This window comes from Acomys russatus, chromosome 4 (genome assembly GCF_903995435.1).
Source record: "Acomys russatus chromosome 4, mAcoRus1.1, whole genome shotgun sequence".
Lineage (NCBI taxonomy): Eukaryota > Metazoa > Chordata > Mammalia > Rodentia > Muridae > Acomys > Acomys russatus.
The window spans coordinates 12860184-12882603 of NC_067140.1; the positions used below are offsets into that span (position 1 = coordinate 12860184).

A 22420-nucleotide genomic window follows, 5' to 3' on the forward strand; every position below is an offset into this window, starting at 1 on the left:
TCTGTGTGTACCAGCTCCGGCCTCTGTGTTCCTGTCTGGTCTGAATTCCTGCCTTGGCTGCCCTCAGTGAACTGTAGTTCAGCGTATGTAATCTTTTTGTTTGTTTGTTTGGTTGGTTTTGCCAGACATGGTTTCTCTGTGTAACAGAACCCTGGCCTTCCAGGAACTTACTCAGTAGACCTGGCTGACCTCGAACTCACAGAGATCTACCTGCCTCTGCCTCCCAAATGCTGTTATTAAAGGTGTGCACTGCCATCGCCCAGCCAAGACATGCAATCTAAATAAATGCTTTCTTCCTCCAAGTTACTTTTAGTCGTGGTGTCTCATCACAGCAACAGCAATCCTCACTAAGACAGGGGGTATTTTCTACAAGGATGAACTGAAGGAAGAAGACTACTCTCTCCCTTACCATGGGCACCTTCCGCTGGTGGCCCAGTGTAAAAATATCTAAAGGAAAAGAATGGCTGCTTTTTGCCGCCTGCTTTTCGCTGCTGCTGCCGCCGCCATCACCCTTCACTAGCTTCTTTGGTCTTCCGACATAAAGACCAGTGGCTCCCCAGGCCTACAGCGCCAAGCTGGAGTTGCTGAAACATCAACCTCATGGACCAAGCAGCTTCTGGGTTCCCGGTTCTCCAGCATGCAGACAGCTGCTACTATATTCATCAGCCTGTCTCCCTAAAGCAAACTAAACTCCTTTGTGTAGCTGGGTGCGGTGACACATGCCTGTAATCCCAGCACTTGCAGAGGCAGAGGCAGGTGATCTCTGTGAGTTCTAGGCCAGCCTGGTCTATCTGTAAATCAAGTCCAGGACAGGCAAGGCAACACCGAGAAACGCTGTCTCAAAAAACAAAAAGCAAACAACAGCAGCAGCAGCAACAACAAAAACAACAAAAAACCCACCTTTGTGACATGCATTCATTCTGTCAGTTCTGGTCCTCTAGAGAGCCCTGACTAGTATAGTGTCTGTCTTTGCAAAATCAAACTGTGAACAAGACGCTCAAAGGAGAAAGAAAGAAAGAAAAAAAAAGTCACAGTGCATGACAAAAAAATTCCTGAACAGTGAAGCTAATGGTAACAATGAGATTTAGACAACACAGCTCAAGCTTCTTGGCAGCGATGGCATAAAGGAAAAGATGGGTTCTGCAGAAGTTTGCTTACTTAGTAGAAGGAAGAAACTCCATTTCTTTAACACACACACACACACATATAGTCTGTGAGGTGATGTGCCCAAGAGCCCCAAGTAGCAAACTGAGAGGCCTGCTCTCCCAGTTACATGAACTCATAAAAACAGGGTTTGACAACAGGGCACATGAGACAGTGGTTCTCAGTAAAACTCTGGGACATTTGCAGACATTGCCCCAAGGAACTTCTCCCCTCCTTAAACGACCAGCAACTGTATCTTCTTTCTTTCTTTCTTTCTTTCTTTCTTTCTTTCTTTCTTTCTTTCTTCGAGACAGAGTTTCTCTGTGTAGCCTTGACTGTATTGGACTTTTTAGACCAAGCTGGCCTCAAACTCACAGTAATCCACCTGCCTCTGCCTCTCAAGTGCTGGGATTAAAGGCATGCACCACCACACCCAGCCAGCAACTATATTTTCATCTACTTTCTCAGGGTCCACTTCTCAAAAGTAAACTAAGACATAATATTCTGGGACTGAAGAGATGGCTCAGCTGTTAAAAGCACTGGCTGCTCTTCCAGAGGGCTGGTGTTCAAATCCACACAGTGGCTAACAACTGTCTGACACTCCAGTTCCAGGGGATCTGACACCCTCTTCTGGCCTCTGAAGGTACCAGGCATATAGATGGTACACAGACATATACATACAGACAAAAGCACCCATACACATAAAAATAAATAAGTCTCAAAAAAAATATTCTCCAAAGGAAGCATGGGTTTACTAAGGAACAGAACGTTCAAGAAATCCTACAGACTCCTACTTGGCTGCGTATCCTGGGGAAAAGGTGGGACTTAGGACCCCACCAATGGCACCCCTCCTCATCTGGGAAAGTCGTGTCCACGTAGCTGAGACACATGATTCCGTGAAAGGTTTTGAGTTGCTGCTCGCAGGACTGCTGAATCACCAGCTGGTCCTGTCCTGCATGCAGCCAGCCTTGAGTTTGAATCTCAGCTTCAACAGTTAGCAGCTCAGTGACCTTCAGCAAGGTCACTTCTCACCCCCCACCACCCCCCGCCACCCCCCAGCCTTTCTTTCTTCCTCTGTAAAACAGGCCAAAGAGGTCGACAGCTGTGAAGCCCTTAGTTGCCATCCTGGACAGAAAGCAACTGCCAATGTGATTTAATAAATTGTAGCTCATACCCTTCTGCTGTTGGAAGTCAGAAAACGAAACCGGCAGTTTCAGATAGAGCAATCTCCAGACACTACTTGTGGAAAAGGGTTAAACAGACCTCTATACTGCCATTTATCTAAACTAAGAAGTGCTTTAGCAAGATTGAGGGTTACAAATGCTTTATGGTGGTAGAGTTTTTGGCAGGTGACTGGCCAGCTGTGAGCGCTCTGGGGGGCGCGGCCCTGGTTTCCGCATCCTTCCCTCCCTAGGGCCCTCAGGGAGGACCCACAGCTGGGAGGAGGAGGAAAGAGCCCCGGGATCCCCTTGCCCCTCCCCCTGCACCCAGTGAGTAATGACATCGCGGGGAGGGGGAGGAGAGAGAGGGGCAGGCTCGACGAGGCCATGTGATGCTGGGCGCCAGCGAGCCGCCGCCGAGCTGCCTCCTTCCTCCTCGGATCGCGGGCTGTCATGGCGACCCCCAACAACCTGACCCCCACCAACTGCAGCTGGTGGCCCATCTCCGCGCTAGAGAGCGATGCAGCCAAGCCAGTGGAGGCCCCCGACGCACCGGAGGCAGCCAGCCCCGCCCATTGGCCCAAGGAGAGCCTGGTTCTGTATCACTGGACCCAGTCCTTCAGCTCGCAGAAGGTAGAGCGGGCACCGGGTGCGGGGAGGAGGCTGGGAGGGGACCGGCGAGAAGGGCAGATAGCATGGGGTTCCCCGGAGGGAACTGTCTTGTCTGCCTGGCCGCAGAGCCCAGCCCCAATTCCAGGAGCATCTCCTTAGGCCTCGTTCCCTCCTGGGGACACCTGAACAGAGAGACAAAGGCCAGGGACAGACCGGCCCTGCCAGCAAGCGGCCTGATGGGGCTGAGCTGAGGGAACCTCACTTTGGGCCAGCCTCGACCCCACCCGCTGCCCCAGACATGGTGAGCCCGCAGAGCACAGCTCCCAGGCCCTCGTTCTGGCTGGGGTCTTCTTCATTCTAGGGTTTGGAAAGCCTGTCGCCAGCCGTCACCCTTTCGCTAGAGCTGAGAAAGAAGGAGTTAACCCATCCCCTCAGACAGCTGGCTTGCCCATCAGATCTGTGTTTTGGTCTTAAAGATACAGACTGGCTCTGGCCCCTTAGACCACTCCCCTACTTTCTGTGGTAAAGGCAGTTGAAAGTACACCCTAATGCTGTCACTGGGGCTCCTGCTTTGTGGTAGTGAGACCAAATACTGTGCCCCAATACTCAGTTGCTTCTAAGGGACTCAGTCTCTCATCCTGGGTGCTGTTTGCAGCCTGTGGGTTCAGCACCATGGCCAGAGCCCAGAGTTGTTCCCAGACTACTAGAGCTTTCCTAGCCAGTTTACATTTGGGGGCGGGGTGGGGGGTCAGGAATTGTTGCTGGAGATAAATGCTTTGGAAACCAAAGACTTAGATTTGTGTTTTGGTCCAGACTCAGTTTTATAACCTGGAAGATAGGATAGTGATAGAGGTAATAATAGGAACTTCAGCCCCTCAGTAGAGTTGCTGGAGGGACTGTTTAAGGGGTGACACAACAGTATTCCAGGCTGGCTCTTCTCACACTCCACTATGCCTTGAAATCACTTCATGATCCTGGATAAGACACAGCCTGCTGGGGATTCTGCCCCAGATGGCTTTTGTTCCAGAGGCTAATCTTGGTGATACCGAGAAAGTTGGGCCACCCATCAGGGTTTGGTCACCCAGTTTAGAGTCCTTGAGTCTGAGGCCAGGCAGAGCCCAGCAGGAGAGCCATCTTCTTCACTGGCCAGCTATGAAGCTTTGGATACCCCTGTTTGCCTCTCCAAAGGCCAAGTGCTTCTGATCTGCACAATGGGGCAAACACCGTCACTTCCACAGGGAGCTACTGTGAAGATGAAGTGAATTGTGAACAGTGTTGATGTTGGTGTCTGGTGAGGGACGGAGGCTCTGCTGACAGGGGTGTGAGGGTTCCTGAAAGTGTTAGGGGAAGGCATGGGGACCACCTCGGTGGAAGAGCTTGTGCTTAACATGAATGGGGCTCTGGGCTCAAGTCCCAACATTAAGGGAAAAAAACTGCTAAATAAAGAAGAGTCAGATTTTGCCAAGGTCACTCTGAGGCCTGTCCATGCTTTCTGCATGTGCCTACCAAGCACATATTTGATTTCTGAGCATGTCTTAAATTGTACAAGGTACTGTGGATTTGGAGATAGGTCGGACTGACTTCCAGATCCCAGAACTTTCCCAATCCAGATCTCCAGGAAGCAGGCCTCAGGGACTGGGACACAATGTGGGGCAGGTGGAGGCATCCCCTGCTGTCCCTCAAGAACCTCTTCTACTCTATCCCCAGGAAAGATTCACCATTGAGCCCAAGCACAAGGCCTGGGTGGGCTGGAGTTAGGGAAGGGACCTCTCACAGCAGCACTGCTTTAGGCTACATGTCTTCCAAGCTAGCCTAGGCATCCTCCTGCCTCCTCCACCAGGGCAGACACATAGCAGCCTGCAAGCAGCACACAGGAAGAGGATAGGCTTGGCAGCCATATGGCTTGGCTCATCTCCTCTTGGCTGCTCACCCTCTGAGTGACTCTGGGCAAATCACTTCACCTGGCTGTGACTCAACATCCTCACCTGCAAATAGGGCCTTCTCTCTGGCCCCTGCAGATTTCCTTGCTGCGGGGGGAGGGGGGCAGGCAGAAATTTCCAGAATACAGGTGTGTGTGTTAAGAGCTTGGTGTGCAGTAGGAACTCAGCTGGCGCATTCATCTTTCTCTTTGGCTCTGAGGCCATGCTTGCAGCAGACTCTCCCCACAGGTACCTCTGGGAAGCATGTCCTTTGTGGTACCTGAGCTGGTACTTGCAGAAATGGCCTATCTCAGAGAGTGATCGACACTCCCTTGAGCACTGGGCACTGTAGTAGACCCCAAGGGCAGCAAGACCATGTAGGAGCCTAAAGCCTAGACTCTGGGCCCGGACAGCTGGGCTTCCCCTGTCTAGCAGTAATGCACATATTACCTTGCCTCTCCTGTCTCATTTATGCATTTGGTAAACAGGGCATAAAAATCACTGAAAGGAGGCAGTACATGGACTTCTGGGCATCACCTAGGAAGTACATGGCATGTGCCAAGGACTCTGTGATCACTGACTGCCATGTAGACACCAGTTGCAACGTGAGCCAGATTCAATCCTTGTCCCCCTCAGCCACATGGCCCTGTGGGTGTCATCACCTCTGTAGGTTTCGCTTTGTTTGGTACTTTTTTTGTGGCAACCATGGCAACTCCATCTGATGGTGTGAGGGCTGAATGGTGTCATGCGTGGTCACACATGGAGCACCTGTATTACACAGCTGCACACTGGCAGGGAATGGTCAGGCACTGTCATGGGTGGTGGTTGGAGGCCATGGGGTTTGGAAGAAGATGTGACTGCATCCTGGAAATGTGAACATGGCTCCTAAGGATGTTCCTTCTCCAGTTTCCTCTACCTCCCAGGGAAAGAGGGAAGCCAAGAGGGGCAAAAATCAGAAAGTCAGAGGACCACGGCTCCACTAACTGGATATGTCTGGACCTCAGTTCCCTCAATAGGAAAATATATAAGCTACAAGCCGCCAGGACCCATCCTTCCTCATACAGAAAGAAAGCCTTTCCTAACCCAGTGGCCTCTGCCTTAGACACACACACACACACACACACACACACACACACATACTTACTTATACCCCACTCCCCTTTATCTGCTAATCTTTTAAAGAATTAAGCTACTTGCAACGGTTACTCATAGTCTCTGGACTTCTTTCCTCTTGCAAAGTTTGACTATTGGCAGTGCTTGGGTATTCGTAGGCACTGGCACCAGATCCCCGAGTATCTGTAGGGAGCATGCGATTACGTTCACGTAAGGCTGTCAGTGCAGCGTCTGGACCAGCAGGATATAAGAGAATGACCTGGTGATGATCTTGCTATTTCTCTGAGAATGAATCTGCCCTCTGCCACATGCCTGATTCAAGGTTCCTCTGTCCCATCTTCTTGGGCCACTGTCCTGGCTGTGTCCATGAGGAGCCCTAGCCCAGCCTTCAGACCCTAAAGTTAAAAGCTTTAGGTCCGGGTCCTGCCAGGGACCAGTCCTCCTGACGCCATGGAAGAGCTGGAAGGGCAACTAATTACCTTGCCTTTCAAACTCCTGGGCCTGCCTTGCTCAGGCACCCACAGTAGCTCTGTAGTCCCTCCAGGAGAGACCCAGAGTCCTCCCACGGGCCCCAAGGACTCTAACCTGATGGGGAGTCAGGACGAATCACAGAAAGCCCACAGACCTTTCTCAGCACGCTGTTTTCAGTTGAACAATGTGTCATGATTGAGTTATCAGAGCAGAAAGAGGACCAGTCACTTTCAAGGTCAGCAGTGGAACTATTTTGAATACCGCTGCTGTGTGTGATGACCTGTCTTTCTGCACTAGCCCGCTATCTAACACAATCGGGTGGCAGGTCGCGTTCAAGTCCCAGTGAGTACACACATACTCTGAGTGACTGCAACAACTGTGAAGCCACGCCCACACCAGACTTTATTGCCCACATCCTTGAAGAAAAGGATAGCAGCCAGGCAGCTTCTGTCACTAAAGGGATCTGTCGTTCCCGTCCTGGTTCATGGACTCCCCGTATTTATTTGCACACGGCCGCCCCCGCCCCACCAAAATCTGGGAGTCTTCATTAAGCCACAGTACACAACCCTTCTTGTATTCCAGTCCTGGGCCTCACCCACCCATCCTGGCATCTGGGTGCTTCAGACCTATCCCCGTAGCTCTGCTTTGTGCCTCTGCAGCGGCAGTTCTTGCTCTGGAACTCCCTGCCCAGGTCCTCCCATGGACCACTCCATCACTTTGTTAGAGTTGTGCTGAAGTGTTACATCCTCATAGGCCTGCCTAATGATGCGCCTTCCTGTTGGATGCTGCCCTTGTCTCTCTGACACCTTGATACCCGTGACCCTGCTCTGCTGTCTTGACATTTTATCTTCATCTGTCCTGCTACCACATCAGAAATAGCAGTACAGGGTCTGTTGTGTTCCCCGCACAGCTTCCAGCACTCAGAACAAGGCCTGGCTTGTAGATCCTCAGGGAACAAGTACTGAAAAGTGGTGTATTCATAAGCCATTGGTGTTTGATACACCAGGTGTAGGGGCACATACTAGTAAACCCAGCACTGGGAAGATAAAGGCCTGACGGTGAGAGTTCATGGTCATTCTTGGCTATATAGGGAGATAGAGGTCAGCCTGAGCTAGAGACCTTGTCTTAAAAGAAAAAAAAAGTACCTTGCCTAAAAATAAAAACAATTTTTTAAAAAAGTATTTGCTTCAATAAACTGGCAGCTGCCCATAAAGAACTTTACTTGGGGAGGGGACATTGGAAGAATAGATAAAGCTCAGAGATTTTAAGTGACTTTTACAAAGTCACACAGCAACTGCATTACTGGGTAGAAAAGCCGACAACCATTGTTGCATTGTGTGCCATCCCAACGAAGCAACGGAAAAAACTTTCCAGGCACCCACAGAGGAGGTAGAGCCCCCAGAGATGGTCACACAGAGTGTGTGTCTGGCCAAATCTCCAGGAGACTGAGTGGCAGATGGCTGTGGTGGCTGTGTGCCCTTCCCCTGGGCCTTGCTTCCTGTCCGGGTTCGCTCTCCTGCAGGATGGTGCACAGCTCTGGCCTTCAGCTCCGTTAAAGGTGAAAGCCTCCTCGGCCATCTGCCAGGGTGACCTGAGGCAGCTCCGCGCAGGGCTACTGTGTCTCTAAAGATAGTACCTCCCCAGGCAGAAGCCGGTACCTGACTCCCTCAAGGGAGTCTCAGGGCACAGGCCAGAGTGTGGCTTCTGGGGAAAGGTGCCCTGACAGGATAGAAAGGAAAAGAGCAAAGGCCTGGTTTGGTCTTCTTTCTAGCCACTAGGAAGTCCCAGGTTGACTCAGAGTCCCTCCCCTCAACTTGGCAGAGCCAAAGGCCAGAGATAACACAGGAATATGGAACATGGTTTTGTCTTGCCCAGCTCCACCTCAAAGCATAGGGTCTTCTCCAGGGTACACCCCTCCCTACCTCACCCCCACCACCATGGGCTCACATGTGCACATCCACACATACCCTGCCCATGAACACACACACACACTCTACCGGGCTGAGTAGACACGCTTCCTTTACACTCCTGCAAGCATAGTGTACACATGCAAACACAGTTGCCCACTCATACCTGCCCACTCACACACCTAGAGAAAAACAGATGCTGCCCCAGGCTGCTCACACTACACAAGTTCTTCCTGGCTCTGGCAGCACCGGACACCTCTCCCACTATCTCAGAGGGTGGGAGAGATGGAAGGAGGGAAGAAGGAAGGAAGAAGCTGGAAAGGGGGCCCAGAAAGGCTCAATGACTGCTGAAGCCATACAGCAGAGCCAGAAAGATGAGCTGGGACCCTGTGTCTAGCCTAGGGGTTCCATCTACACCATAGCCACCCCTTTTAGAACTAGCTTTTAGCCAAGGAGCACTCAAAGCTTCAATGTTGGAAGTTCAAGGGTGAACTACCTCTCCTTTTGCAAAGCCACCAAACAGAAGGAAAGACGTTCACAATACCTGTGAGTGTGGGTCATGAAGGGCTCCAGGACACCAAGTGAGTGTGCAGTCTGTGTGTGTGTGTCCATGTTATGACCATGGATTAACTCCCTGTGCTGGGACTCTGTCCACACCACTCCATCTCAACCTCACACCAACCTTACAACAGAAATAAATCGTTTATCTCACCAGGGGTCAGAGTGGTCAAGTGGCTCTTCAAATCACACAGCAAACATACAATAGAGCCAGACTTCAATACCAAGTCTCTCTGTCTCCCAAACTCGGTGTCTTAGTTTTCTATTGCTGTGATAAAAATAAAACTGACCAAGAGCAACTTAGGGAAGAAAGGGTTTGTTTCTGCTTACAACTCCAAGGTGGCAGTCCATCACTGAGGGAAGCAGAGGCAGGAGCAAAAAAACAAGGCAGGAGCTTTGAGGCAAGCACAGCAGCGGAGGCCATGGAGGGGTGCTGCTTACTGACTTGCTCACCCTGCTTTCTTGTACATCCAGGACCATCTTCCCAGAGATATCACTGTCCTCAGTGACCTGGGCCCTCTCACATCAATCAAGAAAATGTGCTACAGACCTGCCTACAGTTGGATCTCACAGAGGCATCTTCTTGTTTTCTCAATTGAGAGTCCTCCTTTCCAAATGACTCTAGTCTGTGTCTCCCAAACCTGAAATCTTAGTTTTCCATTGCTGTGATTAAAAACAAGAGACTAGCCAGAATACCTGGTCTAATCCACGCAGCTAACACAATTGTCCCTACTATGTGCTGGGACGTCATACAGGAGGAGCTTTTGCTCCTTCCACAGCCCTCGGAGGGAACACAGTGGGACTCCCTGTAGCAGGAGGCTCCCAGAAGTAAGGGGACTTTTAAAGCCATCTTCTGGGTTGGAAAAGACACAGGAAGCCTGTAATTCTGACGCCAGGTCCCCTTTTCTGATACTAACCTGGAACCTCAGAGGGGGTTTGTAGGCTCTGTTTCTTAACAATTAAACTTTATTATACAACCCAACTAGCTTACACAAGAGGGAAAAAAGAGTGAACCTTCCAGTATCCGTTCCACGGGACGGGTCCCTAGTCTCTGGCCTGCATGCTGGTCCACCCTGTTCACTGACCCACGTGCCCCGCCTGTACCTGCTGCTGCTCTCTCCTCTTCACCTGTCTGTGTCACCTGCAAAGGGCAGTCTCCTTCTCCTGTTGAGGGTCAATTAGAAACACAATAGTCCAGGTGGAGTCCCCAGGTCTGCTTCCTGAATTCCAGGCAGGCCCAGGATGGCTCCACCCAGTCTATCTCAGGGTATCCATGGGGTGTCCAAAGGTAAAGCCCACCAAGACTGCTTTTACCTGTGACAAAGCTTACAGTCTTTCCCACATGGGTTGGGATGCTCAGCCTAGGACTTGCCATGTGTAGTGTGGGCAGACACAAATGCTCAAGAACGGCCTCTACCTCTTTTGGGGGTGGGAGGGCAGTGTTGGAGTAGATTGCCACTACCTGTTTTCCAAGGATCTAGGATGAGACTATCCTCCCTCCTGAGTCTTCCTCCACATGTGAGGGCTACAAGAGCTTTAGGCATCTCCCAGCTCCCAAACCCAGCCTTAGTCAGGAGTGTGTCCAGCCTCATTAGCCCCCTAGAGACATAAGGGAAGGCTCGGGAGAGGCAAGCCCCAGGAACTCCTAGAGGAAACTGGCCCTGGTCTGAATGGAACCATTGCTTCCTGTTATAACCTGGCTGCTAAGCTGCTGTCTGATGTGGGGCATGGTGCCTACCCTCTCTTGGCTTTTGGCTGCCCCCCACCCCTGTTATGCCCACCTCTGGTTGCTGCTGCCAGAATCCAACCAGGCAATCAAGATGGGAGGGTATTTGGCGCCACTCGGGACTGCATGGACACGGCCACATTATCTTCTACCTCACTTTTGTCCCCCAAATCATTTGTGGCACTTAGCTCTCAGTTATGACAGCCTTTGGAATTTCTGAGTTTCCTGGCCAGATCCACCCCTGGAGTCGGAGCTGAGTGTCTGCACTGTGGTAACAATAAGCACGAACTGAGCACCCTCTGTGTGCCAGACACGGACTTGGAACTATCAATACTTTCATTTGGCCCTGGGGGTTTTGGCAACTTGCCCACACCTGCACAGATGGGACCTCAGCCCAACATGTTAGCCCCTCAGCCACCAGGCAGCGCTGCCCTGTGTTCCAGCCCTCAAAGCACATTCCCCTGGCCATAGCCCACCACCCACCCAAGTGGCCAAGAATGGTCTGCAAGCAAGTGTCCCCTCTTGTGTGTGACCTCTGACCTCCCTTCCTGCATGCCTCCCCCACCCGGGCAGAGTGTCCCCTGTGTCCACCCGCCTTCCCCCCCGCTCTGACCCTGGCACCTGCAGGTGCGGCTGGTGATCGCAGAGAAGGGCCTGGCCTGTGAAGAGAGGGATGTGAGCCTGCCACAGAGCGAGCATAAGGAACCGTGGTTCATGCGGCTCAACCTGGGTGAGGAGGTGCCGGTCATAATCCACAGAGACAACATTATCAGCGACTACGACCAGATCATTGACTACGTGGAACGCACCTTCACAGGAGGTATGCTGTGCACCCCTAGGTGTGGGCCGGGCACGCGACAGGGATCCCATGGGCTCGGACAGCATCTTTAAATCTAAGCAAGCCCTAAGCAGGACTCAGTGTTCCACCAAAGAAACCACACAGGGCTACCACCAGGGCCCAGATGCCTCTGGAGCCACACACCTCTCCCTGGCACCCCAGGGAAAGACATGGCCCAGATGACCCAGATCAATTGGGGTATAGCCCCGCCCCTTCTCCAGAACCTCACTCAAGTTCAGCCCTGGCCCTCAGGATTCCTTCAGGCTTCTACAGACAGGATCAAAATGTCTCAGGGCCCAGCACCCTACAACCCTATAAGCATAGTCAGGACCAGACTCCCAGGAACCCCACTGGTGTGCTCTCAGGCAGGCAACTTGGAACCCTGGAGACACAAGACCCCCTAAAACTCGCCTCCCTTTGGCCTCTGAAGGCTCGGTGCTTGCCGCCTGTGGCAGAAGTTCAGACAGCTGAGACCGTGGGCTCAGGGCCCAGGGCTTGTACTATTTTTAAGAGCAAGAATGCGCAAGTAGGATACAGTTGCACATGGTTGTAATTTAAGCACTTAGGAGGTGGAGGCTGGAGCATCAGGAGTTCAAGGCTAGACTCAGTTACATAGCCCAATTTGAGCCCTCATCTCAATTTAAGAATATATGTATACACACGCACACACATACATGTATACACACATATATAAAACTTCACTCTGTAGCTTACTCTATCTGACTTAGAACTCATTATGCAGACCAGGCTGGCCTAGAACTCACAAAGATTCTCCTTACTCCACCTCTGGGGTACTGGAACTAAAGGCATGTGCCACCATACCCAATCTCAAAACAACTTTTTAAAAAAGAATATAAAGTTTCTGGGTATGGAAGCACATGTTTATGCCTTGCACTTCCAGTACATTAGAGGCAGAGGCAAGAGAATCTCCAATTTGAGAATAGGCTGGGCTGCAAACTCAGTGAGATACCAGCCCAAAAAAAAGAAGCATAAATATGAATTATTTTCCAAGACAAGGAAGCTTAAGTTCTAAGCACCCAGCTCTTCAGCCCATGGAGAGCAGGCAACATTGGACATACACTTCCACTTGGCTACTATCTGGCATCATGAAGGCCCCATGGGGACAGCTTAGTGAAGCCCAGAGTAGCCAGGGCTACTGGGTCACCAGGATTCCTAACTGCCAGTGGCTGAGTCCCAGAACGATTGGTCTGGGACCCCTGGACATGATATTTGGGGTCCTGGGTTCCTAGGGGGTGGGTATCTAGGTGGGGCCAGACATAGACCTGGCTCCAGCCCTTGGTGGTATCCACAGAGCATGTGGTGGCCTTGATGCCTGAGGCAGGCAGCCCACAACATGCCCGAGTGCTGCAGTACCGGGAGCTGCTGGATGCTCTGCCTATGGACGCCTACACGCATGGCTGCATCCTGCACCCTGAGCTCACCACGGATTCCATGATCCCCAAGTACGCCACGGCCGAGATCCGCAGTGAGTCCTGCCCCCACAGAGCCCCCCATTCACCCTTCCAGTCCCTCTTTCCTTATGGAAGGTCTTCCCCTCTCACCTCACACTTCCACTTCTGGGGTCTCTCTATTCATCTGTCCCCTTCCTCCCTCTCTCTCCATTTGTCTTTCCTCCCGTGCACCCCCCCCCACTCTCGCCACCCCAATCACATGAGTGCACAGATGCCTGTCCAACAGTAGCTCTGCACATCTGTGAGACCTCCTGGGGAGTCCCAGCTGCAGATACCTGAGGTCAAGTGCCCTGGGGAAGAGCCCTACATAGGTAGCCAAGAACACTGAGTGGCATCAGGGTTGAGGTTTCTACAAGAGGCTGCCCAGCCATGGCAAGACGCCCAGTAGGTCTCTGTTTTCTGATCCAAGGTCATCTATGTACTCTCCTAACTGTCATCCTGCCCACCGTCAGTGGATGAAAGTTAGATCCAGCCAGATGGCCAAAAAGTAGTTTATTCATGGAGATTTGGGTCTAGGTTCTATTGTAGGATTTGGTGGTCCTCTAGACAGAAGAGCCATGACCATGTCTAATAGGTCCTAGATGCTCAGCGCGTGCTGGCCTCCTATCCATCCCCATCCTCCTCCTGTCCCACTGATGTGCAAAGGTGTGTGTGGGCGGGGGGAGGGATTCAGGTTGTGGAGCTCAGGCCTAACTTGTAGAATCCTCTGAGGAAGACTCAGGAGCTATGTCTATGCCGCTGTTCCCATTCGGTCAGCCTCACCCTCGATGCGGCTGCTAACAGGTAAGCACAGCTTCTGCCATCCCAGGGTCACCTGGGAGCAAAGACAAGGTCACATGGTGACGTTGCAAGACCAAGGAAACATGGACAGCTAGGAGTTGGGGGTGGAGGCACTTTGTACCAAATGCCAAAAAGGCTCATGCCTTGAAGATTATCCCAAGGTCGCTCTTGAACTCATGCACCAAGAAGTGCATACAAAGCTATCTGCCAGGTGAGGTGGTACACGCCTTTAGTCCCAGCACTTGGGAGTCAGAGGCAAGTGGATCTCTGTGAGTTCAAGACCAGCCTGGACTACAAAGTGCATCAAGGACAGCCAAGGCTACACAGAGAATCCCCATCTTGGGGGAAGGGATGGTGGGGGTATCCACCACAGCAGAATGAGAAATATCCCTGGAAACAGCCTTGGTGTCCACAAGCTAGAGACCAAGCAAATTCATTTTGGAGCTGTCGAAAAATACTAGGCACATAGAATGTTCTCAGAGATACACTAATGAGTGGTGGAAAGAGGAGAGGACCAAGCACTTAACGTGCCTCCTGCTCTAGCAAGTACTGAAGAATGCCCCGGGCTCTCAGTGCGAGGGATGTTTCTGGAAAAGTGTACAAGAAACTTCAGTAGTTTGTACTGCAGGGAACAGAGCTCAGAGTCTGAGGGTAGAGAGGGAATTATGGTTTTGCTTTGTTTTGGGGGTCTGCGAGACAGTCTCACATAGCCCAATCTGGCCTTGAACTCACTATGTATCTGAGGTAGACCTTGAACTCCTGATCCTTCTGCCTCCAAATCCTGGGAACACAGATGTGTTGGTCACCACATCTGACTAGTGAGATTTATTTTTATTACACGTCTTTACTTTTGCCAAGTTTTTAAAAATTACTTATTTATTCACTTTACATCCCTCTCACAGCCCCCTCCCACCTCTCCTCCCAGTCCCATCTTCTTCTCCTTTCCCCCCTCCTTTTCTCCTCGGAAAAGGCGAGACCTCCCCCACCAACCCACCCTGGCACATCGAATCACATCAGGACTAAGTGCACCCTCTTCCCCTGAGGCCCAGTTAGGGGAAAGGGATCCACAGACAACAGAGTCCATATCAGACAGGCTTCACTCTACTTGCTAGGGAACTCTCATGAAGACCAAGCTGCCCATCAGCTACATACCTGTAGGGGACCTCAAGCCAGCCCATGCATGCTTTTTGGTTGGTAGTTCAGTCTCTGTGAGCCCCCATGGTCCTTGGTTAGTTGATTCTGTTCATCTTCCTATGGATCTTGCCCTCTCCAGGTCCCTCTCTCCTTCCTCCAACTCTTCCATAGGACTCCCCCAGCTCTGCCTAATGTTTGGCTGTGGGTCGCTGCATCTGTTTTGACCTACTGCTGGGTGGAGCTTTCTCAAAGGACAGTTATGGTAGGCTCTTGTCTGCAAGCATAACAGAGTATCACTAATAGTGTCAGGGGTTGGCTCTCTCCCATGGATGGGGTGGATCTCAAAATGGGCCAGTCATTGTTTGGCCCTTCCCTCAATCTCTGCTCCGTCTTTATCCCTGCACACCTCGTAGGCATGGGGAAATTTTGTGTTGAAGGTTTGGTGGGTCGGTTGGTGTCCCTCACCCTCTACTGGAAGTCCTGTTTGGCTATAGGAAGTGGCCATTTCAGTCTCCATATCCCTTGTTACCAGGAGTCTCAGTTAGAGTCACCCCCATACCCTCCCAGGAGCCTCCCCCATCACAGGTCTTCAGCTTGTCCCAGAAATGTCACCACCTCCCCACCCCTGTGCGTGGGTTTCCTTTCTCTCTCCCAGCCCTCTCACCTCCCACCCTTGTTCTGCCCTTACCTGATCCCCACCTCAGTCCCCTTCCCACCCAGTTTAAAAAAAGATTTATTTATTTATTTATGTGTACAGCGTTTTGCCTGCATGTACACCTGCACAACAGAAGAGGGCATTAGATCTCATTATAGATGGTTTGAGCCACCGTTTGGTTGCTGGGAATTGAACTCAGGACCTTTGGAAGATCAGCCAGTGCTCTTAACTTCTGAGTCATCTCTCCAGCCCATTTCTTGAGTTCTTTATATATTTTGGATATTAGCCATCTGTCAGATATAGGGTTGGTGAAGATCTTTCCCCAATCTGTAGGCTGCCATTTTGTTCTATTGACAATGTCCTTTGCCTTACAGAAGCTTTTCAGTTTCATGAAGTCCTATTTAAGTATGTAGGTTTTTAAATTTTTTAAAATTTGTAGTTAATGTGCATTGGTATTTGTCTTGCATCTATGTTTGTGTGATGGAGCCAGATTCACTAGAACTGGAGTTACAGACAATAGTGAGCTGCCATGTGGGTGCTGGGAATTGAACCTGGGTCCTTTGGAAGAGCAGCCAGTGCTCTTAACTGCTGAGGCATCTCTCCAGCCCCTATGTATGTTTTTAATGTCTATGTAACCTATATGCAAATCAATTAGTTAAACTTAAAAAAAAAAATCTAGTTCCAGTATCAGAGTCAGGACAATACAGAGGTCCCAGGGTCACAGAATCCTAGGACCTGGGATTGTGACAACATCAAAGAACAAGTAGGCACATCTGTGAGAGATGGGGAGGATCACGTTAGGTTGTGGGGTAAGACAGGTGCAGGGTGTGCAGAGCCAAAGGGAGCATAATGGGGCAGAGTGGAGCACGGGGCAGCAGCAGAGTCTGGTGTGGATTTGAGGAGCAGGCCTGGAGGAGGGGGAGGAACGATGGGCCTTGACATGGGCAGCTCTGTGGTTTCCAAAGACAGAGCCCTGGAAGAGGAGGTATGAAACCTTGGCTGTCATTTAAGTTACTAGTGACCTGTCCAGTCTGGGCTGTGGGCACTGCCCTCGTCTTGTCCTGATCCATCTCATGGGATGTGGAAGGCAGCAAGGTTCAGAGTGGGCCTCGTTTTCACCCCTCTGAGGGAGCAGAGATAATTTCAGGATCCCACAGGGAGTGGGGAAGGGGGGACCTCACAGGGTGAAGATGATCAAAGCCAGTTTACAGGGACTATAAAAGTAGTCTAAGGTCTTCCCCATACTCTAAGGACTGTCACAAGGGCAGCCGTGGAGAGAAGGAGAGAGAGAGAGAGAGAGAGGGAGAGAGAAAGAGAGAGAGACAGAGAGAGAGGAGGAGGAGGAAGAGGAGAGAAAAGAAGAGAAGAGAGGGATCGCTTGACTTTCACATTCATAAAACATCACTGAGAGTTAATATAACCCACAGCTAGAGGAGCCAGTTGACAGTGTTTACTGCACCAGGCCATGGTGGGAGGTAGGTGAGGAGGCCTCAGACACCAGAGGGCTGCAGCCTCTCACACTCTTGCTCACCCCTCCCTCCCTCCCTCCCTTCCTTCCACGCTCACTGAGTCCTGCTTTGGCCCAGGCTTGCCCTGGGTTTTCAGGGAACAGAGGTGAGGTTTATACTGCAGCAGCTCAGAGACTGCGAGGAGAGATAAGTACACCAACATCCAAGTCACCACATCTGGCAAACAATACACGCTGCGCACTGCATTGTGCAAGGAACACCATTCACAGAGGCCACAGATGAGCCATTTGACTGACTGTGGCAGCCCTGGTTGGTAGCTTTCCGTCTCTTGGCAGGGGTCTGCAGAGCACTGGGAACAAAGGCTCTAAGGTCAGACCAGGAAGATCAGGGGAAACTTCATAGAGGGAGCCGTTTAGCTAGATCCAGCAGGAGGCTTTCAAGGGGCTGGAGAGACTGCTCAGCAGGGAAGAGCATTTGTAGCTTTTGCAGAGAAGCTGGGTTCTGTTCCTAGCACCTACAAGGCAGCGAAAGCAGTAAACTCCATCTCCAGAGGCTCTGAAGCCCTCTTCTGGACTCTTAAGAGTATTACATATGTGTGCAGACACACATGCAGGCAAAACATACTTAATATATATATATAAATCTTTTGTTTTTCCAGACAGATTTTCTCTGTGTAGCCCTGGCTGTCCTGGAACATGCTCTGTAGACCAGGCTAGCCTCTTACTCACAGAGATCCATCTGCCTCTACCTCCCAAATGCTGGGATTAAAGGTGTGTGCCACCACTGTCCAGCAAAAATAAGGGAAAAAGAGAAAGAAAAAAAAGTGTAGAGGACATGGTTATTCCAGGAAAGGAGATGTGGGCTAGGAGGTTTGGAATGGTCTGGCACATAGAAATGTATCTGAGTGTCTGAAATGTACCTGGTGGGACAGGGTTTGGGGGGCAGCTCAGTGAGAGACAGAGCAGCTGAGAGATGGTTTCTGAGGGCAAGCTGAGAGCTGGGACAACATCTGAAGGGCCCAGGAGGAGCTGTAGGCAGGGGGAAGGGAAGGAGTGTGTGCACAGAAGCTCTTCAGTGGGTGAGAGTGGAGAAGGGTGGAGTGATGCAAACTTCTAGACCAACACTTAGGAGATAGAGGCAGGAGGATCCCCACAAGGTAGAGGCCAGCCTGGTCTATACAGCAAGTTCTAGGCCTGTTGGGCTGCATGGCAAACCCTGTGAAACTCACTCAAGTAGGAGGTACAGGTGGGCACTGAGCAGTGAAGGTCAGGATGGGGATTGCAAATGTGATGAGTGCTGGAGGGAGAACCTCCAGGGCCTGGTTTGAGGTGAGGGGCTCTGGAGACATCCCAGGCACGGATTCTGGGAAGGTGAACAGCCCTGGGTTTCAGGTTCTACACATTTCCAGCATCATCTCCGCCTCCTATTCCTCTTCCTCCTTCCCCTCCCCCTCCTCTTCCTCCTCCTCAAGGCTACAGCCTCCCCTACAGCAAGGTTTATTGGCCCCATGTGCTCCAGGCTGGTGGTCCTCTCCTGGTCGTGTGGGAAGGAGAGGCCCTAGAGAGCAGGGAGACAAGAGTTTTGCTATTCTGTCCCAGGACATTTAGCCAACGCCACCACAGACCTCATGAAACTGGACCATGAGGAGGAACCACAACTCTCTGAGCCCTACCTTTCCAAACAGAAGAAGCTTATGGTGAGTGTCCTGTCCACACCCCCTCCCTCCATCCCTCCGTCCTCCCACAGGCAGGGACAACTGGGAGAAACCAGCTCTAAATGGAGGATCAGCAGATGCTTTGACTGGAAAAAGCACTGGCTTGCTCTTCCAGTCATGTCTTCTCCACCATATCCTGGCTGTTTGGCCATGGAATGCCACGGCTACTCCCAACCTCTAGTTTGAAAGCAGAGGCCTGAACACAGGTGCTTACATCAGATGGTATGGAGAGAGTGCTCCAAGGACATGGTGAGGAAGGAAAGGGGATGTAGCCGAGCCTCCTCTGGCCCCACAGAAAGCTCTGGAATGTAGAAGGTTCTACACACTTGGCCATGCTTTAATACCCTGTATCAATCAGCCATTGGCTACAGACTGCCTGGTGGGGTGGGGGTGGAGGGGGTTCATCTTCCATCTGCTTCTGAGCAGCAAGACGGCTCCTCCCAGGCAGGCAGCCATCCTCTGAGAAAAAAACAATGGCTCCAGCCCCATACCAGGGAATGTGGGCAAAGTGGCCAAGCTCACTGGACTGGCTCAGTCCCGGATGAGGGTGCACTGCAATGGTGGGCCATGCCATACACCGGGCGGGTTATATGCATTGGGGGGATGTTAGGCGGAGCTCCTCCATCTCTGGATATCAGGAGTCCCAGGAGACCAGCTCATGCTTGGGCATCTGCCTGTCCCGCCCTTAGGCCAAGATCCTGGAACACGATGATGTGAGCTACCTGAAGAAGATCCTTGGGGAGCTGGCTATGGTGCTGGACCAGATCGAAGCAGAGCTGGAGAAGAGGAAACTGGAGAACGAGGGTGGGTGCCATGGACGCCATACTAAAGGGTTCAGCCTCCTGCTTACCTTACCTTACCCGCTCTGCCAATCCGCAGCTCTGGCCCCCGTCCCCAGAGATTGCAGAGCCCTCCCAGCTGGTTAGGACCAGGAACTGGGGCTTCAGGCAGACTTAGGTTCTGGGGTTGCAGTGGCCTTGCCAAGTCCCGCCCTCAGTCTATCCTTCACAGAGCAGGGAGAATGACAGAATCGTTGGGACACTGTATGACACAAGACGTTCAGAGTACTCAGGGTGGCAGCGCATGGCATGCGTCTGTCTACTCCCATGGGTGGAAAGGATGATGTCGTGAGTGTTAGCACCCATCGTCTCACCTGGCCCTGCAAGGGGATGTCTTGGGGCTCCAACAGCTGCTGACGCACCAGCTTCATGCCCACCATACCCCTTTGCAGCATCTCTAGCCTGGGGTCCCCCCCCACACACACTTGGCCCCATTGGCCAGTAGCCCGGGCTTGCTCTGAACTCCTTTTGTAATGAAGAATGGCCTTAAACTTCTGATCCTCCTGCTTTCCCCTCTCAAATGCTGGGATTACAGGGATGGTCTACCATGCCCGGTTTGCTCAAGTCAGGGGCTCAAACCAAGTGCCTAGTGCGTGCTACCAACTGAGCTATGCCCTCAGCCCCTTCCATGTTAAACTAATAGTCCATGAGGCCCCTTGACTAGACAGCAAAGGATCTATGGATGTGAAGGAGCCTGTCACTTCTGTAGGAGAACACTGTTCCAGGCAGAGGAGACTGCCAATGCATAGGCCCTGGGGTAAGATCGGGCTTGGCACGAGGATCTGCAAGATCAGTGTGGTGGGTAAGAGTCAAGGGGAAAGCAGACTCTGAGGCCTGGAAGGAAGGGAGGAGGGGGGCAGGCCACACAGTAAAGCCACAGGGTTCTGCTGTGGCCATGACGCATCAGTTTTGACAGAATCCCACGTAGATCTTAACAGGATCCCTCTGTGTGCTGCAGTGCTGAGAGTAGACTTAAGGAGGCAGAAGCTGGGGCAAGGGGGGCCATTAAGAAACGTGCATAGAAGAGAGTGACTGTTTGGGCTGCCATGGCTTAAGAAGAGACACGAGTCTGGCTGTATTCTGAAGAGAAAGCTAATCAGGCATACCAGTAGACTGACTAGGGGGACAGTGGATAAAAGAGTTGGTGGTGGCACAGACGCCCAGAGGCCCTGGGGGTGGAGAGACACTACTGCATTGATGCTCTGGGAAGGACAATCCAGAGTTCCCTGTTGGAATGTGGAGTGACACTAGGTGGAGCTATCAACCAGGCAGCTAGGTATGTAGGTATGTCAGTCTACAGTTTTGGGTGATGATGCAGAGAGAAATCACAGCACTCTGGAGGCGGAGACAGGAGGATCATAAGTTTGAGACCAGTTTTTGGATATAGATTCTATTTTGAAAATTAAAAAGAGAGAGAGAGAGAAAAGGGGGGAGGGCAGGGCAGGGGGATGAGAAACTCAAGGTTATCCTCACTACATAGTGAGTCAGAGGCCAGCCTGGGCTACATCAGACCTTGCCTTAAAAACAAACAAACAAACAAACAAACAAACAAAAATATAAGGTAGATCTTTACAAGTCAGTTGACGTAAAGGAAAAGCAGAGGCAGCACAAGGAAGCATATGGCCTGAGGAGACACTGGCCGGCAGACCAGAGCCAGGGCTTCTGGGAAGTGAGAGCCAGGTGTCCTCTCCCTCTCCAGGGCAGAAGTGTGAGCTGTGGCTCTGTGGCTGTGCCTTCACCCTGGCGGATGTACTCCTGGGAGCCACCCTGCACCGCCTCAAGTTCCTGGGACTGTCCAAGAAATACTGGGAAGACGGCAGCCGGCCCAACCTGCAGTCGTTCTTTGAGAGAGTCCAGAGACGCTTTGCCTTCCGGAAAGTCCTGGGGGACATCCATACCACCTTGCTGTCAGCTGTTATTCCCAATGCGTTCCGACTGGTCAAGCGGAAACCGCCATCATTCTTCGGGGCATCCTTCCTCATGGGCTCCTTGGGTGGGATGGGTTACTTTGCCTACTGGTACCTCAAGAAAAAATACATTTAGAGCCGGGCTGGGGCCTGGTGTATGACTGGCGGTGTCTCTGTGCTGTGTGCTTCCCACATCCCTCTCTCAGTAACTCACTGTCCCATGAGCACTGGACAGAACTTCCTGCCCCCTCTTCCTAGTAATTCTATTGTCAGTGTGACAACATTCCATAGTTTAGAAGTAGACATTGTCAACGCCGTGAACTACGGCCACGGCTCTCCCAGAGGACACAGAAAGAAAGCAAGAGAAAGGCAACCCGAATGTCTTTTCTTCTGATTCAAGGACTCAAGACGTTACTGTGGGGACTGGTTAGGATCTGAGGTGAGTCCCTGGACGTTCCACTCAGCGGGGCCCAGGTTCTGGGAGGTGCTGGGGACTCAGAGGGCCTGACCCCAGCCTCCCTTCCCTCTTGGCAGAGACCTCTTCTATAGGACAAAGCCAACATGGAGACTCAACTCATCTAACCAGTACCTCTGTCTGGGACTGCAGAGCCAGGGTCCCTGTGGGAGGCCTCTGAAGATCCAAAGGGGTCTCATTCTTCTCCTGGACATGGACTGAGTGAGACAGCACTGGCTCAAGCCAAGCAGTGGCACCCCAAAACCCATCCATGGCTGGGACCAACTAACTCCATGGGCACACCCTTCACCCCCTTCCTCACTGGCCAGCTGATGAGGTTTGATACTTACCTGGAAATTCCCAAAGGCAGCAGCCATCCACCACCCCTACCTTGAGTTGAGTTCCCACCCTACCTTGAGTTGAGTTCCCACCCTTCAAGGTAGGAGGACTTCCAGCAAAAGCCATGTTGACCTTCCCTCCCAAGGTCAGTCAGCTCAAGCACAGGGGTGCATTCCTCATGACCTCCGCCTCTGAAGGTCAGTCTCAGCT

At 51.7% G+C, this 22420-nt stretch overlaps 1 protein-coding gene across 2 annotated transcripts; it reads left to right on the plus strand.

Moving 5' to 3' along the window:
• Positions 1–2627: 2627 nt before the first annotated feature.
• Gdap1l1 (ganglioside induced differentiation associated protein 1 like 1) lies at positions 2628–22276 on the plus strand. 2 transcript variants are annotated; one of them, XR_007830498.1, is made up of 7 exons: positions 2628–2936; positions 11237–11429; positions 12760–12933; positions 18556–18653; positions 19361–19475; positions 21210–21856; positions 21952–22276. XR_007830498.1 is itself a non-coding variant. In XM_051143738.1 (6 exons), exons 1-6 carry the CDS (start codon positions 2757–2759, stop codon positions 21551–21553), a joined length of 1104 nt encoding a protein of 367 aa, XP_050999695.1. In that variant the 5' UTR covers positions 2628–2756; the 3' UTR covers positions 21554–22276. The 2 variants fall into 2 exon arrangements, 1 of the variants encoding a protein (XP_050999695.1); XM_051143738.1 differs by having other exon boundaries at positions 21210–22276.
• The last annotated feature ends 144 nt before the right edge of the window (positions 22277–22420 follow it).

Coding starts and splice junctions, on each gene's coding strand:
- Gdap1l1 (XM_051143738.1), top strand. CDS start 2,757: ATGGCGACCCCCAACAACCTGACCCCCACCAACTGCAGCTGGTGGCCC. Junction 11,430..12,759: donor GGAACGCACCTTCACAGGAG/GTATGCTGTGCA, acceptor TGGTATCCACAG/AGCATGTGGTGGCCTTGATG. Junction 19,476..21,209: donor GAGGAAACTGGAGAACGAGG/GTGGGTGCCATG, acceptor CTCCCTCTCCAG/GGCAGAAGTGTGAGCTGTGG.